General features: G+C 38.7%; 3 protein-coding genes across 4 annotated transcripts; all 3 read left to right on the plus strand.

The window, feature by feature from the left end:
- The first annotated feature begins 6,326 nt into the window (after positions 1-6,326).
- Positions 6,327-8,307, plus strand: LOC114819508 (outer envelope pore protein 16, chloroplastic-like). The gene is made up of 6 exons (XM_029088412.2): positions 6,327-6,653; positions 6,819-6,870; positions 7,088-7,119; positions 7,429-7,462; positions 7,600-7,667; positions 7,999-8,307. Exons 1-6 carry the CDS (start codon positions 6,348-6,350, stop codon positions 8,137-8,139), a joined length of 633 nt encoding a protein of 210 aa, XP_028944245.1. The 5' UTR covers positions 6,327-6,347; the 3' UTR covers positions 8,140-8,307.
- A 1,527-nt stretch (positions 8,308-9,834) lies between these two features.
- On the plus strand, positions 9,835-13,593 carry LOC114819511 (methionine gamma-lyase-like). The gene has a single exon (XM_029088422.2). The coding sequence runs from the start codon at positions 11,514-11,516 to the stop codon at positions 12,156-12,158; it is 645 nt and encodes a 214-aa protein (XP_028944255.1). The 5' UTR covers positions 9,835-11,513; the 3' UTR covers positions 12,159-13,593.
- Positions 13,594-15,111: 1,518 nt separating this feature from the next.
- On the plus strand, positions 15,112-17,179 carry LOC114819510 (outer envelope pore protein 16, chloroplastic-like). Of its 2 annotated transcripts, none has more exons than XM_029088419.2 (6): positions 15,112-15,437; positions 15,597-15,648; positions 15,866-15,897; positions 16,302-16,335; positions 16,474-16,541; positions 16,868-17,179. In XM_029088419.2, exons 1-6 carry the CDS (start codon positions 15,324-15,326, stop codon positions 17,006-17,008), a joined length of 441 nt encoding a protein of 146 aa, XP_028944252.1. In that variant the 5' UTR covers positions 15,112-15,323; the 3' UTR covers positions 17,009-17,179. The 2 variants fall into 2 exon arrangements, with proteins under 2 accessions (XP_028944252.1, XP_028944251.1); XM_029088418.2 differs by having other exon boundaries at positions 15,134-15,437; positions 16,814-17,179.
- The last annotated feature ends 443 nt before the right edge of the window (positions 17,180-17,622 follow it).

A 17,622-nucleotide genomic window follows, 5' to 3' on the forward strand; every position in this document is an offset into this window, starting at 1 on the left:
ATACTGACTTGGTCAGATCAGTTAGGTGTGAAGCTATGGCTGTGGACATTACTGGCTAATAATCCAAATTCGATATGTAGATGCAGATTAATCAGTTTTTTACCAAACCAAATCATCGAGAGGTCGTGGATAAGGGCGCATGGGGCGAGGATGGTTCCGGTTGGAGGGAAGGAGGTGTGGGTTTTTGTGGGAGAGAGGGAAAAATTTTGGCTTGAGGTTGATGGATCAAATGCATGGCCAGTGTTTCCAGCACCAGCCTTTGGGCCTGGAAATGGGAATGAAATTGTGCAGAAAGGTCATATTTATGCCTTTTCTTTCAGTCGTGGGGTTAGAGTACTAAGTTGGAGAACAATCCCTATTTACTCAGTTTTTGAGAAAAAATTTCAATTTTCTGTTCTTTTCCCCCAAGAAGATTGTAGAACAATGATGATGTTGCATGTTTTCTACTAATGCATGCACAAAAGAGTTTATGCTATAAAGACAAAAAATTGGTGTCTGTGAGTTACGCAGAACTGCATAAACCCTAAACTTGTCAGAATCTGTAAAAGTTTGGTAGTAATTGCTGCAATTCAAAACAGAGAGAAATAACTTAGAGAGAAGAAAATGAAGACATAGAAGGAGAGTGATCAAAATCTTAGAGAGAGCCAATGTGCTCTTCTACGTGCATTTTCATTTTATCACAACAGAACAAAAAATAACCGTTAGAGAGGGAGAGAATCTATGAGAGCCTATGAGCTCATCTAGCCCTTCATTACAAGAACCTATGAGATCTTGCCACTTGCTCACATCTGAGCCTAATACATTAAGAGCTAATCTCAACCCTTGATTTCTAACAGCTCATTTCACAAAGACTAACGTCTTGATAAAATAAAGAAAATGACAGTTTAGACCTTAATCAACCAACACTCCCTTCTAAGGTCTTAATTGAAATTACTCCAAGCTTGTCTCCCAAGGCACATAACATGTCTTTAGCTAAAGCCTTGGTGAAAATATCAGCTAGTCAGAATTGCAGATTAATTATTCCTTCCTAAATTGCATCTTTGATGAAGTGAAACTTCCTTTTAATGTGCTTAGACCTCTGGTGGAACACAAGGTTCTTTGACATGGCAATGGCAGATGTGTTGTCACACATCAAGGTAGTAAGCTCAATCTGTTCTTCATCAAAATCATGCAGCACAAATCTATCCATATGGCTTGAGTTGTAGCTTCAGAGGCACTCATATATTCAGCTTCTGCTGTTGAGAGTGCAACACTTTGTTGCTTCACTGAGGCCCAAAAAAATGCACCACTTCCAAAGCTAAAAGCATAGCCAAGAGTAGATTTCATGTCATCCTCATCTCCATTCCAGTCACTGTCATAAAAACCTATGAGTAGTGTTGCATTTCCCTTCTTGTAGTTGATTCCATAATCTATAGTCCCCTGCACATATCTTAGAATCCTCTTAGCAGTGCCAAAATGCTTGGTGGAAGGGTAATGCATATATCTGGCAAGCACACAAGCTGAGTACATGATGTCAAATCTTGTTGCAGTCAAATACAAGAGGCTGCCAACAATTTTTCCATACAATTCTTCATTTGCAGGTTCACTGCCATCATCTTTCCTTAGCTTGTCAATGGGAGGTAAGGGAATATAGACAGACTTGCAGCTTTTCAAACCAAACTTGTCAAGTAGACTTAATGCATATTTCTTTTGATGGATGAAGATACTCCATTCTTATTTAATAACCCCAATTCCAAGAAAGTGATGTAACATAACTAAATATGTCATCTCATACTTGCTCATCATGTCACATTTGAAATCCTCAATCATCAGTGGACAACTCCCTGTGTAAACAATGTCATCCACATATATGGAGACAATCAAAGTTCCATGTCCTTCCTTATGTTTCACATATAGGGTAGCTTCACTAAGACTCTTTTCAAACCCACACTGCAGCAAATAAGTGTTAATGTTGCTATACCAAGCTCTGGGAGCTTGCTTCAGCCCATACAAGGCTTTCTTCAGTTTGTACACCTTGTGTTCCTTTCCCTTGACAATGTAACCATCAGGTTGGTCAGTGTACACCTCTTCTTCAAGAACCTTATTCAGAAAACCAGACTTCACATCTAACTGAAACAATATCCACCCTTTCTGAGCTGCCAATGCAATGATAGTCCTTATAGTGTCCAATCTAGCCACATGTGCAAAAGTCTCATTAAAATTAACTCCAGGCTTTTGAGTGTACACTTTGGCAACTAATCTTGCCTTGTGTTTCTGTATAGTGTTATCCAGATTCAATTTAGTCTTGAAAATCCATTTTACTCCAACAATGGGTTTGTCACTTGGTCTATTAACCAATTCCCATGTGCCATTCTTCTCAATCATAGAGATCTCATCCTTCATTGCTTTCTTCCAAACTTGATCTTGAGAAGCTTTATTGTAGTTTCAGGATCAATGACACTAAGTTTACACTGAGCAAACACCTCATTCAAATTCCTCAATTTCTTTGGTGTGTTATCATATGTCTCAGTGACTTGGATTTCACACTATTCATTCACAGTTCTAGAATCAACTCTGTGTACATAAGTGGCATTATCAACACATGTGTTTGGAGATTTCAACTCAGAGGCACATATGTTAGACCCTTCACAGGAACCATTTTCAATCTCAATTATACTCCCACCTTCATTTGCATTTGAGTAGGGCAAAAGGATATAAATTGTCTCCATGTTCTCCCAATTGAGCACATCACCTTCATCAAAGACAATATTTCTGGAAACAATGATTTTGTAGCTTTTCAGATCAAACACCCTGTAGCATTTCTCTCTTGTTCCATATCCAACAAACACATATTTCTAACCTGTTTCTTCTAGTTTATGCCTTAGCTGAGTTAGAACATGAGTATAAAACACAGAACCAAAGATTCTCAAATGTTTTACCCTTGGTTTCCTACCACTAAACTCTTTAAATAGAGTTTTCTTCTTTAACTCCTTGGTAGGACATCTATTCAAAAGATAGACAGCAGTGTGAACTGTTTCACCCTAGAATTTAAGAGGTAGTTTCTTTTCATAAAGCATGGTTCTTGCCATCTTTACAATGGTACGATTCTCCCTCTCAGCAATGCCATTTTGCTAGGAAGAATAAACAGCAGTTAATTGCCTTTCAATACCAACATCTTCACAAAATTTCTCAAACTGCAATGATGTGTACTCCCTTCCTCTGTTAATTCTGAGTTTCTTCAACTTGAATCCAGTTTGTAGTTTAACCATAGCCTTGAACATTTTGAAAATTCTGAACACTTCAGACTTGCCCTTCAAGAAATAAACCTAGCACATTCTGGACTTATCATCAATAAAAGTGAGGAAATACCTGTTGCCACCAAGTGTCTCACACATGAGTCCACAAACATTTGAATGAACAAGCTCAAGTAAAAGAAATGCTCTCCATTTCTGTTCTTTGTCAAAAGCTTCTCAATGAGATTTCCCAGTAACATAACCTTCACACACTTGATTGTGGTATTTGAGATATGGTAAACCATACAACATGCTATTTTCCTTCAACATCCTCAAGCTATCATAATTCAAATGCCCAAATCTTCTATGCCATTTCCATGAGCTATCTTTAATAGATGCTCTATTTGCCATAATGTGATCCACATATTCAAATATCAGATGGAAGCAACTAATGCACAACAGCAACATGATCTTGTATCTCTTTGTCACCGAAGATACAAGCCATAAAGTCACCAAAATACAAGCCAGTATCCATGTTCAACCATTTGATCCACACTGAGAAGGTTCTCATTTAGACTAGATACAATCATAACTTCTGGTATGAACCTTGTTTCTTTCTTAGTCTCCACTACCAGAGTTCCTTTGCCAATTGAATTAACCAGGTCTTTTGTGCCCATTTTCACCTTGCACCTTGTACTGCTGTCAATATAGATAAGTAATGATTCAATACTAGTAATATGGTTACTACAACCACTGTCTAGGTACCAAACTCCATTATTTCCATGCACAGAAGCCTAATGGCAAGCATAGAACATCATTGCATTATCCTGGACATGGTTCAAATAGTTGGCAGCTTGAGTTTTCTTTGGTTGATGGCAATCCTTCACCATATGTCCAAGCCTGTTGCAATTGTGACACGTGGGTTTCCTTTTGAACCAACACTCTCCATAGTGAGCCTTATCATAAATCTTGCATTTCTGTTTACTACCATCAGTAATCTCACCCTGTCTCTCAGGCTGATGAGTTTTGTTTTCCCACTTTTTGGGTTTAAACTTCCAATTGTTTTTCCCCTTTTGTGATTTCCCTGTATAAATGGTCTATTTTGTGTATTTTATGCAAGACTCGTACTAAAGAAGGCATGCTCTGAGCTTGCAACATCATCTCCATGTCTACTTAACCTAAGTTCATAGCTCTTAAGAGATCCAATCACCTCTTGCACAGTCACAATATTCAAATCAGAAGTTCTTTCAATCACAACACAAATTGGATTATACTTACTAGATAGGCTAATCAAAACCGTTTGAACCTCTATTTGGTGAGTGAGAATCTCACCATAAGATTTCATCTGATTAATTAATTCAAATAGTCTAGTAAGATAGGTAGATAATGATTCATTTTCTTTCATCCTCATATATTCAAACTTACGAAGCAAACTTTGAAGTTTAACATACCTTGCATGTTCATCGCTGCGAAATTCCTCTAGGAGTAGATCCCAGGCACCCTTGGATGTCTCTTGATTCACGATCCAAGGGAAAATCTCTTTAGACATATCGCACTGAATGATTCCCAGTGCTTTAGCGTATTTCATGAGTTGATCCTCCATGTGAGTATCAAACTCATTGTCGTCTTCTTCATCATCGTCCGATGAGGGTGAGTCTTCCTCCTTCTTTGTTTTTCCTCTTTCCTTATTCTTCTTCGATTTTGGAGTAACAATTCCTTAGCCTACCAGTTTCCAAATCCCATACGATTTGAAAATGGTGACCATTCTCACTTTCCAGAATTCAAACTTTGTTCCATAAAAAAATGGGAGCTCGTAAATCGTTGCTTCCAGACCTAGCCATTGTAACTTGAATCAGAATAAAATTGAGAGATTTCACATTGGATTATCTCACAAAATTTCACAGAAATCGACACCTAGTCCGAAATCGAACCTAGGCTTTGGATACCATGTTAGAACATGTAAAAGTTTGGCAGTATTTGTAGCAATTCAAAACAGAGAGAAAGAACTTAGAGAGAAGAAAATGAATAGATAGAAAGAGAGTGATCAAAATCTCAAAAAGAGCCAATGTGCTTTTCTGCTTGCATTTTCATTTTATCACAACATAACAAAAAATAACCATTAGAAAATGAGAGAATCTAGGAGAGCCTATGAGCTCATCCATCCCTTCATTACAAGAACCTATGAGATCTTGGCACTTGCTCACATATGAGCCTAATACATTAAGAGCTATTCTCAACCCTTGATTTCTAACAGCTCATTTCACAAAGACTAACAACTTGATAAAATTAAAAAAATGACAGTTTAGACCTTAATCAACCAACAAAACTTTCATCTTTCTCAATCTTGTAGTGTCTTTCCTTCTTCGTTAGACTATTTATATTACGTGTTTGCTTAGTTGAAATAGGGGAAGTTGCAAATTCGAGAAAGAAAAGAAGGAATGTGAATGAGATTTTCTTTTCTCTTTTGTGAAAATAAAATTTACAACAGGAACTCCATCCTTAATAAGTTCATTTGCCACTAAGTTTGCGTCATTGAACACATGTCGAACTTGAACAACTTGTAACAATGACATAAACCCTTTCAATACTTTCAGAAGAGTAAAAGTTCTCAAGAAAGGAAAATGAGAATGAGATCAACTAGGTGGGTCGATTTTAGTCCTCCCTGCAGTGTCAATCATGAATTTTAAGACGTTTTTTGCTACGTTTTGGACACCGCTAATACAAGTTGGGTTGAGATCTAAAGTTAAGCGGGCAAATTCTAAATCAAACATTGTAATGAGCAAGTGATGATCTAAAGCAATTACAAAGTCCAAACCTTAACCTTCTCCCTAAGTTTAGCTCACACCCTCACACATTATATTACATTAAGCAACAACTACAACTTTTATTCATTCATTTAATTCTTCTTTTTAGGGAATGAAAAAATAATTATAGCTTGAGAAAGTGTGCCAGTAACACAAGTTGATACACTAAATGTTACAATACGAATTGTTGAATACTTGGGAAAAAAAATTCTAACGGCTTGTATTATGACACTTGGTGTATCAAACCATATTCACGGCACAATCAAAGCAAATATTATTAAAAAGAAATGAAAAATGTCACTTGCAATTAAAGCAAATACCAATTTTACACATGAACTTGATCCACCGGCACCGCCTGATGCAATTGAGGCTGCATTGCATGGCATCTTCCGATGGCATTCTCGTAAATGTCTCATCACTGATAAATATCGTAGTACAAAACACCCCCACCAATTTTGTCATCAGTGTTAGTCACAGAGAGAGAGAGAGAGAGAGAGTGAGGAGAGAGAGAAAGAAGAAGAAGATGCCGAGAAGCAGTTTCTCAGGGGCGCTTACAGGGCCGCAAGTCGACGTGGTCATCGACTTGGGAAACCCCTTGCTCAACCACACCGTCGATGGCTTCTTGAAGATCGGAACCGTACGATTTTTCAACTTTTTATTCTTTTTTTTTAAATTATCTTCAACATTTTTTTTTTTTAAAATTTTTGTTGTTTTTTCGGTTCAGTATTTCACTTCTGGGTTTTGATAGTTGCAATGGCAAGGTTTAGAATCAAACTGTATCGTTTTGTTGGTTTGGTTTCAGGTTGCTGCTACCAGAGCTGTTGCAGAGGATGCTTTCTCTGCGGCCAAGAATGGTAATGTTATTTATCATTGCGCTCCAACTGTTTGGTTCCCGATCGAGAAACACAGAGAAAATGAAGAGTGGGAAAGTTTTAAATTTCATATGCTGATCATATTGTGCTTGCAGTCTGATGATGATGATTGTATTTATTTGGTTTTTGAATAAGATTTTTGGGTTTTATTTTAGTTTTTTTAATTGCATTTACTAAAAATGTGAGGTGATTTTTGCAGGGAGCATTTCGACTAGCGACTTTAAGCACACTGTGAGTAACCAGCACAGTCCCTTGTTTAATTAATTCGGTTTTTCGATTTTGTGCTTTCTTGTATGATCTGAGATTAGTAGCTACTCTTAACCTTGTAACCGAAAACAATATTAGTAACTACTTTCAGTTAATTCAGCATGTTCAGTTGTTGCTCAATTGATTTTGTTTAGTGGGATCTATTGCTTTTTGGTGGTCTGTCTTATACTGTGGTAATTTGTTGAAGAGGTGATCGGTTGTTTATTCATAGAAGAAGGTTGGGATGCAACACAATTTCCGAATCCTGCTAATTGAGAGTACTGTTTCTTGCAGTTGAAGAAGATGTGTAAAGAAGGTGCATATTGGGGTAAGTTGAGTCGTATTTCATCGTGTGTTAGATGTATGTATGGATGAGATTATGCTCGTCCTCTGGGAAATTGCTTCAGCTTCCTCACTTTTGCGAATTGAGAACAGCATCAACAAGTTCTTCTATTGCATTGACAGGAACTGTAGCTGGAGTGTATGTGGGAGCAGAGTATGGTATCGAGAGGGTCCGTGGACACAGAGACTGGGTATATGTCTGTTCGAATTCTAGATAGCTAGTTGTACAGTACCTGTTGGCCGTAATTTTCATGCTCATTCGTCCTAGTTTGCACATGAAGCTTCTAGATTTGGGAAATTGTTTCAGATTGTCTACTTGCTAAGTTAAAACTCTTAATCTCTATGTTCCCTAGATCCTCCCGTTGCCATGATTTGTATAATTGTTCGTTTTCAGTATGCGCGGGTAGCTTCTAAAATTACATTCAAGCATGCCATTTCAAGTTCCTTTTTATTTAATTTAATTTCCGGACTTCGATTGGAACTTCTGTATCTGCTCACCCTTATTCTTTTGATATCCTGCAGAAGAATGCCATGCTCGGGGGTGCATTGACAGGGGCTCTAGTATCTGCAGCCAGCAAAGAGAACAAGGATAAAATTCTGGTGGATGCAATTACAGGAGGTGCCATTGCGACCGCTGCGGAATTCATCAACTATCTCACCTGAACATGGACGTAATATTCTACCCGATCTCTCTGTAGATCCTGGAGAACTATGAGTAGGTTTCTCGTGTCATCTTCCTCATGAATTCGTAGAGCATTGTATAAAGAATGTTCAAGGGTTCATCTAAACTACTGAAACATACAATGAATTATGAATCTTCTGTTTTTATCATTCTTGAGCAATATGTTCGATGCTTTTTTTTTTTTTTTTTGTGACAAAAGATAACGTTAATGGGTTAAATAGATAGTTGTTAGGAGGAAAAGAATCGGTAGGGATCAAACATGCTCCATGGAACAAATGCATAACTGTTTTCCGCTACTGCGAGAAAGTGCGAATATGTTAGATGCTTACTGATGCAAAGATTGCTATGAATTTGTTGCATTCGCCAAAGAAAAAAAACAACCGATGCCCCATCGATCGTATTATCTTCTATTTACAAAATTGGTATTCAAATATGCAAATCAACATCTATATAATTTAGATTAGTTTGGTACAGACAGACTAAAACTTGTGCAAAAAAACAATTGTATTGTTATAAGAACTATGATATATGCCACATCAATTACATATAAAAATGTGAATAATAAGTCAAAGTGCTTAAAACCCCAATATTCTTTTAAAAGTAAAATGTGCTTGAAAAAGAAACTCCAATGTGCATAGAAAAATGCATGACAGAGAACATGCTCAACAACAATAGGGATTTGGTTTATGGTGCCTCGTAAATTGGAAATTTCAACTTTGTATTTTGGGTATAGAGCTACCTGGCTTTACGGAGACCGTTCCTCTTTAATCTGCACTAGATCACTATATAATAAGCCTTGCATGGTTATTGTTCTTTGCATCAGCGTTTGAGATCTCTCTTATTATACACAAGCACACACATAGAAACACACAGATCAAGCACACACTTACATACACATGGATTCAAATGGAGCGTTCAATGCGTCTTGTTTCAGCTGCTTTCGTTCTTGTCTTACTTTTGGCCGCTACCGGTAATTATACCTCTTTTATTTAATAATTAAAAGATAGGCAGATAATAGTTCATTTTGTTTCATCCTCATATTTTCAAACTCACAAAGCAAACTTTGAAGTTTAACATACCTTGCATGTTCATCGCCGCAAAATTCCTCTTGAAGTAGATCCCAAGCACCCTTGGGTGTCTCTTGATTCACGATCCGAGGGAAGATCTCTTTAGACACAGCGCTCTGAATGATTCCCAGTGCATTAGCGTCTTTCATAAGTTGATCATCCATGTGAGTATCAAACTCATTGTTGTCTTCTTCATCATCGTCTGATGAGGGTGAGTCTTCCTTCTTCTTTGTTTTTCCTCTTTCCTTCTTCTTCTTCTATTCTGGAGTAACAATTCCTTTGTCTACCAGTTTCCAAATCCCATATGATTTGAAAATGGTGACCATTCTCACTTTCCAGAATTCGAACTCCGTTCCATAAAAAACGGGAGCTCGTAAATCGTTGCTTCCAAACCCAGTCATTGTAGCTTGAATTAGAATGAAATCTAGAGATTTCATGTTGGATTATCTCTCAAAATTTCACAGAAACCGACGCCCAATCCGACATCGAACCTAGGCTTTGGATACCATGTTAGAATCTGTAAAAGTTTGGTAGTATTTGCAGCAATTCAAAATAGAGAGAAAGAACTTAGAGAGAAGAAAATGAAGAGATATAAGGAGAGTGATCAAAATCTCAGAAAGAGCCAATGTGCTCTTCTGTGTGCATTTTCATTTTATCACAACTGAACAAAAAATAACTATTACAAAGGGAGAGAATCTAGGAGAGCCTATTAGCTCATCCATCCCTTCATTACAAGAACCTATGAGATCTTGACATTTGCTCACATCTGAGCCTAATACATTAAGAGCTATTCTCAACCCTTGATTTCTAACAGCTCATTTCATAAAGACTAACAACTTGATAAAATAAAGAAAATAACAGTTTAGACCTTAATCAACCAACAAAACTTTCATTTTTCTCAATCTTGTAGTGTCTTTCCTTCTTCGTTAGACTATTTATATTACGTGTTTGCTTAGTTGGAATAGGGGAAGTTGCGAATTCGAGAAAGAAAAGAAGGAATGTGAATGAGATTTTCTTTTCTTTTTTGTGAAAATAAAATTTACAACAAGAACTCCGTCCTTAATAAGTTCATTTGCCACTAAGTTTGCGTTATTGAACACATGTCGAAACAATGACATTGTTTGTACCATACTTAAGGCCTCCGTATTTAGATCTCGTATAAATACTCGGGGGACTTAAATGTAATTATGTAATAAAGGAAGTGACAAATATGTAATATGTGAGGAGCCCTTATTCTATAAAAGGACCCATCACTCTCCTCGTTAAGGGAGGCCAATTCTTAGGCCTGACCACCTTCTCAGAGGCTCTCTCCCTCACAATCCTCTCAAAGAAATACAATATCAGTGTGGACGTAGCCCAAACATTGGGGTGAACCACGATACATCTTGTGTTATTTACTTTCTTGCAGATTCACGGTCAGATTTACATTGTTCCAAGACCTCCGGTTTTGTTCATCAACATTTGGCGCCATCTTTGGGAATCAACACGAAAAGCTATGTCGGTTCTCTCTCAAATTTTCATACCACCACCGTGAATCTGCAAAATCACAAAAATCCAAAAAACCAAATCTCTCTCTTTCTCCTCTCTCGGTTAGTCATACACATAAACCAAAACAAAAAAGAAATAAAAAAACTCTAAAAGGCTGGTCCTTCTCAAGTGTAAAGACTGAAGAGCCACAATCAAATGGATTCCCATTCCCATCTACCCCAACCTCCATCGTCGCCATCATCACCGTCGGCACATCCACAGCCCTAAATCCCACCTCCCACAATTCATCTGAAAATACCCAACACTAATCACAATTTCCAACAACCATGAAGGTCATTTTGGTCATAGTCTCACTCTTGCTCTTCAACTCCCTCCTCCTCTGCTACTCCATTGAAGACAACGTCGCATGCCTCGAGGGCGTCAAGTCATCGTTCACCGATCTAGAAGGGCGGCTGAGCCAATGGGACCTTGCCAACAGGTTGGTGACCTCCATCTGCAAGCTGGTTGGCGTTACCTGTTGGAATGAGAAGGAGAATCGCCTCATCAGCCTCCAGCTCCCGTCAATGTAGCTCGTCGGCAAGCTCCTGAAGTCTCTCAAGTTCTACCACAGCCTCCAGAGCTTGGATCTCTTTGGTAACTCTCTCTCCGGTTCGATTCCTCCCCAAATCTGCAACTGGCTTCCATACCTCGTAACCCTAGATGTTTCTGGCAACTCTCTCTTCGGTTCGATCCCGCCGGAGATCGCCAATTGTAAGTTCCTCAACACTCTAATTTTGAACGACAATCGCCTCTCCGGTACCATGCTCAATCTTAGTCGCCAGATGGCAGCCCTCGAGGGCACAAAGGCCGCCTACTGCACGTCCTCAGGGATGTCAACCATATCCTCCATCCTGCTCCAGCTCGTCAACAGCGGGGAACACATCGTAGCCTCAAGAACCGTCTACGGAGGGACCCATGCCCTCATGTCTCACTTCTTCCCCAGGGCATGCAACATAACGACGACATTTGTGGACATCAACGACATGGACATGGTGAAGAATGCTATTGAGGCTGGGAAGACCAAGGTACTCTATTTCGAAGGCATGTCGAACCTAACTCTCATCGTCGCCAACATACCGAAGCTCAGCCGTATCGGCTACGAGAAGGGGGTCAAGATTGTGGTGGACAACATATTTTCTCTCATGGTTCTATCTCCGGTGAAACTTGGTGCTGACGTTGTTGTTCACAGCATTTCCAAGTTTATTAGCGGTGGTGTTGATATTATTGCAGGTGTTGTGTGCGGACCTGCAAACCTGGTGAACTCAATGATGGATCTACACAAAGGCTCCTTGATGCTCCTGGGTCCCACAATGAATGTCAATGTGGCATTTGAGCTCTTTGAGAGGATTCCCCACCTAGGGTTGAGAATGAAGGAGCACTACCACAGGGCAATGGTTTATGCCTAAAGGATGAAGAAGATGTGCGAAAACAAATTTGAAACTTTGTATTTTGATATGAATACGGGAGCTAAGATCCTATCTGTTGGTCTTGGAACATGGAAAGCTGAACCAGGCGTGGTCGGTCAAGCTGTCATCGCAGCAGTCAAGAATGGCTACAGGCATATTGACTATGCATCAGTACAGTGTGGCGTCACAACAATGATGTTTGGATCTGCAATGGTCCTCTTCCCAACTTGATTGGGTTACAACGAAGAAGATAAGTTTTTTTATTATTAATCATATTATTATTGTCTGCCATCTGCCAAAAGAAAAAAGAGAAAGAACAGGAGTGGGAGAAACAAAAGCAGAAAAGAAAAAGAAAAAGAAAGGCTGCAGATGAGTATGTCTGCAGGTGAAAAGAAAAAGCATGCATTTATCCCCCAGATTCCACCACAAAAGCACATGGGTAAAGGATGGGTACCTCAGATTCAAAGCCACTAATGCAATTTGACTCCACCACTAGTCCTACGCACCTCAGATCCCATCTCTGCGAATAACACTGGAAAAGCAAAAGTAGAAAGTAAAAGAGGGAATTATAGGCGTGACCCATTGAGCAGAGGGTCGGATTTATTTTTGAATGATATAAATTTTTTTTCGTATCTTTCGGAGATATCTGTATAACCCCATCAGAGGGTAATAATAAAAAAATAAAAAATAAAAAATAAAAAAACGGCAAGCTCAAAATAATGGGCTGGAATGTTATGTGGGGTGCGAAGGCCCATATGCCCAAAAGAGCCAGGCCCTTTATTATCACCAACCAGGTGATCAAAAGTACGTCCAGTACTACAAAAATTATTCGGCACCCCGCCACTATTATCACTAACCAGGTGATCAAAAGTACGCCCAGTACTCTAAAAAATTATTCGGCAGCCTGTCGCTATTATCACCAACCAGGTGATCAAAAGTACGTCCAGTACTCCAAAATTATACATGAGCATCACTCATGTCAATCATAAATAAACATTTCATGAGCATCACTCATGTCAATCATACATAAACATTTCATAACCATCATTCATGAGCATCACTCATGTCAACATTCATGAGCATCACTCATGTCAACATCCATGAGCATCACTCATGTCAATCAACATAAACATTCATGAGCATCACTCATGTCAATCAGCTTCAAAAGCTTCATTTACAGAGTTCTAGCTTCAAAAGCTTCATTTACAGAGCTCTAGCTTCGAAAACTTCATTTACAAAAGCTCCAGCTTCGAAAGCTTCATTTACAGAGCTCTAGCTTCAAAAGCCTCATTTACAGAGCCCTAACTTCAAAGTTTCAACTTGCAAAGCTTCACCTACAAAGCTTCAGTGCAGGGTATACAAATACCGCCTCCAAACAACCGCCACTTCGGCCCATACATGGATTCAATTTGAAGTCTCCAGCCAACAGACTCTATTGACCGAAGATTTGGGGGACTACATTATGTACCATATATTGGGCCTCAACTGGGTCTCATAAAAAATACTTCGGGAACTTAGCCCATTATTTATGTATTGAGGAGCGAGCCCTTATTCTATAAAAGGGACTCCCTCACTTTCATTAGAGAGCACCCATTATTCATGTATTGAGGAGCGAGCCCTTATTCCATAAAAGGGACTCCCTCACTTTCATTAGAGAGCACCCATCACTTATGTATTGAGGAGCGAGCCCTTATTCTATAAAAGGGACTCCCTCACCTTCATTAGAGAGCATCGCCGCCTGCTGAGCAACCGCCTCGCCGCGAGCACCAACTCTAGCCCTTCATTTTTTGTATTGAGGAGCGAGCCCTTATTCTATAAAAATGACTCCCTCACCTTTAACGCCACAAGCCGAGCCAACCAAGGCAACATAAGCCACAAGCAGAGTAGCCTCGCAACATGTGCTACTTCTAGTTGAGCATCATTTTAGATTGAGCACTGCCTCATATCGAGTATTCAGTTCTAGACAACATCTAGTTACTTCGCCCACACATAGACTGAATTTCAAGTATCCAGCCAAAAGACTCTCTTGACTGAAGACTTAAGGGACTACTGTTTGTACCATACTTAGGGCATCAGTATTTAGACCTCGTATAAATACTCAAGGGACTTAAATGTAATTATGTAATAAAGGAATGGCAAATATGTAATAAGTGAGGAGCCATTATTCTATAAAAGGACCTCACTTTCCTCATTAAGGGAGGCCAATTCTTAGGCCTGACCCTCACCCTCTCAAAGCCTTACTCTCATAGGCTCTCTCCCTCACAATCCTCTAAGAGAAATACAATATCAGTGTGGATGTAGCCCAAACATTAGGGTGAACCACGATACATCTTGTGTTATTTACTTTCTTGCAGATTCACGGTCAGATTTACGTTGTTCCAAGACCTCTGGTTTTGTGCATCAACAAACATAAACCCTTTCAATACGTTTAGAAGAGCAAAAGTTCTCAAGAAAGGGAAATGACAATGAGATCAACTAGGTGGGTTGATTTTAGACTTCTCTGCTGTGTCAATCATGAATTTTAAGATGGTTTTTGCTACGTTTTGGACACCGCTAATACAAGTTGGGTTGAGGTCTAAAGTTAAGCGGGCAAATTCTAAATCAAACATTGTAATGAGCAAGTGATGATCTAAAGCAATTACAAAGTCCAAACCTTAACCTTCTCCCTAAGTTTAGCTCACACCCTCACACATTACATTTACATTAAGCAACAACTACAACTTTTATTCATTCATTTAATTCTTCTTTTTGGGGAATGAAAAAACAATTATAGCTTGAGAAAATGTGCCAGTAGCATATGCTATATGCTGGTACACTAAATGTTACAATACGAATTGTTGAATACTTGGGGAAAATTTTTCTAATTGCTTGTATTATGACATTTGGTGTATCGAACCATGTTCACAGCACAATAAAAACAAATATTATTAAAAAGAAATGAAAAATGTCATTTGCAATCAAAGCAAATACCAATTTTACACATGAACTTGATCCACCGGCACCGCCTGATGCAATTAATGCTGCATTGCATGGCATCTTCCGATGGCATTCTCGTAAATGTCTCGTCACTGATAAATATCGTATCACAAAACACCCCCACCAATTTTGTCATCAGTGTTAGTCACAGAGAGAGAGAGAGTGAGGAGACAGAGAAAGAAGAAGAAGATGCCGAGAAGCAGTTTCTCAGGGGCGCTTACAGGGCCGCAAGTCGACGTGGTCATCGACTTGGGAAACCCCTTGCTCAACCACATCGTCGATGGCTTCTTGAAGATCGGAACCGTACGATTTTTCAACTTTTCTTTTCTTTCTTTAAATTATCTTCAACATTTTTTTTTAAAATTTTTTTTTTTTTCGGTTCAGTATTTCACTTCTGGGTTTTGATAGTTGCAATGGCAAGGTTTAGAATCAAACGGTATCGTTTTGTTGGTTTGATTTCAGGTTGCTGCTACCAGAGCTGTTGCAGAGGATGCTTTCTCTGCGGCCAAGAAAAGTAATGTTATTTATCATTGCGCTCCAACTGTTTGGTTCCCGATCGAGAAACACTGAGAAAATGAGGAGTGGGAAAGTTTTAAATTTCATATGTTGATCATATTGTGCTTGCAGTCTGATGATGATGATTGTATTTATTTGGTTGTTGAATAAGATTTTTGGGTTTTACTTTAGTTTTTTTAATTACATTTACTAAAAATGTGAGGTGATTTTTGCAGGGAGCATTTCGACTAGCGACTTTAAGCACACTGTAAGTAACCAGCACAGTCCCTTGTTTAATTAATTCGGTTTTTCGATTTTGTGCTTTCTTGTATGATCTGAGATTAGTAGCTACTCTTAACCTTGACATTGAGCTTGAAAGTACCGATCTTGCTGGTTTAGGTAGTTTAGTTTGTTTTGTTTTGTTTTGTTTGATTTGTGATCGGCCTTTGGTTCCCTTGTAAGCGAAAACAATATTAGTAGCTACTTTCAGTTAATTCAGCATCTTCAGTTGTTGCTCAGTTGATTTTGTTTAGTGGGATCTATTGCTTTCTGGAGGTCTGTCTTATACTGTGGTAATTTGTTGAAGAGGTGATAGGTTGTTTATTCATAGAAGAAAGTTGGGATGCAACACAATTTCCGAATCCTGCTAATTGCGAGTACTGTTTCTTGCAGTTGAAGAAGATGTGTAAAGAAGGTGCATATTGGGGTAAGTTGAGTCGTATTTCATTGTGTGTTAGATGTATGTATGGATGCGATTGTGCTCGTCCTCCGGGAAAATTGCTTCAGCTTCCTCACTTTTGCAAATTGAGAACAGCATCAACAATTTCTTCTATTGCATTGACAGGAACTGTAGCTGGACTGTACGTGGGAGCAGAGTATGGTATCGAGAGGGTCGGTGGACACAGAGACTGGGTATACGTCTGTTCGAATTCTAGATAGCTAGTTGTACAGTGCCTGTTGGCCGTAATTTTCTTGCTCATTCGTCCTAGTTTGCACATGAAGCTTCTAGATTTGGGAAATTGTTTCAGATTGTCTACTTGCTAATTTAAAACGCTTAACCTCTATGTTCCCTAGATCCTCCCGTTGCCATGATTTGTGTAATTGTTCGTTTTCAGTATGCGCGGGTTGCTTCTAAAATTACATTCAAGCATACAATTTCAAGTTCGTTTTTATTTAATTTTCAGACTTCGATTGGAACTTCTGCATCTGCTCACCCTTTTTCTTCTGATATCCTCCAGAAGAATGCATTGCTCGGGGGTGCATTGACAGGGGCTCTAGTATCTGCAGCCAGCAAAGAGAACAAGGATAAAGTTCTGGTGGATGCAATTACAGGAGGTGCCATTGCGACCGCTGTGGAATTCATCAACTATCTCACCTGAACATGGACGTAATATTCTACCCGATCTCTTTGTAGATCCTGGAGAACTATGAGTAGGTTTCTCGTGTCATCTTCCTCATGAATTCGTAGAGCATTGTATAAAGAATGTTCAAGGGTTCATCTAAACTACTGAAGGTTGATACAATGAATTATGAATCTTCTGTTTTTATCATTCTTGAGCAATATGTTCGATGCTTTTTTTTTTATTTTTTTATTTTTGTGACAAAAGATAACGTTAATGGGCTAAATAGATAGTTGTTAGGAGGAAAAGAATTGGTACGGATCAAACATGCTTCATGGTGCAAATGCATAACTGTTTTCCGCTACTGTGAGAAAGTGCGAATATGTTAGATGCATACTGATGCAAAGATTGCTATGAATTTGTTGCATTCGCCGAAGAAAAAACAACCGATGCCCCATCCATCGTATTATCTTCTATTTACAAAATTGGTATTCAAATATGCAAATCCACATCTATATAATTTAGATTAGTTTGGTACAGACAGACTAAAACTTGTGCAAAAAAAAACAATTATATTGTTATAAGAACTATATGCCACATCATTTACATATAAAAATGTGAATAATAAGTCAAAAGTGCTAAAAACCCAGATA

Source organism: Malus domestica, chromosome 11, assembly GCF_042453785.1.
Source record: "Malus domestica chromosome 11, GDT2T_hap1".
NCBI classification, from domain to species: Eukaryota; Viridiplantae; Streptophyta; class Magnoliopsida; order Rosales; family Rosaceae; genus Malus; species Malus domestica.

Coding starts and splice junctions, on each gene's coding strand:
- LOC114819508 (XM_029088412.2), top strand. CDS start 6,348: ATGAACTTGATCCACCGGCACCGCCTGATGCAATTGAGGCTGCATTGC. Junction 6,654..6,818: donor GCTTCTTGAAGATCGGAACC/GTACGATTTTTC, acceptor GTTTGGTTTCAG/GTTGCTGCTACCAGAGCTGT. Junction 6,871..7,087: donor TTTCTCTGCGGCCAAGAATG/GTAATGTTATTT, acceptor TGATTTTTGCAG/GGAGCATTTCGACTAGCGAC.
- LOC114819511 (XM_029088422.2), top strand. CDS start 11,514: ATGCTCAATCTTAGTCGCCAGATGGCAGCCCTCGAGGGCACAAAGGCC.
- LOC114819510 (XM_029088418.2), top strand. CDS start 15,324: ATGCCGAGAAGCAGTTTCTCAGGGGCGCTTACAGGGCCGCAAGTCGAC. Junction 15,898..16,301: donor CTAGCGACTTTAAGCACACT/GTAAGTAACCAG, acceptor TGTTTCTTGCAG/TTGAAGAAGATGTGTAAAGA. Junction 16,542..16,813: donor TCGGTGGACACAGAGACTGG/GTATACGTCTGT, acceptor TTTAATTTTCAG/ACTTCGATTGGAACTTCTGC.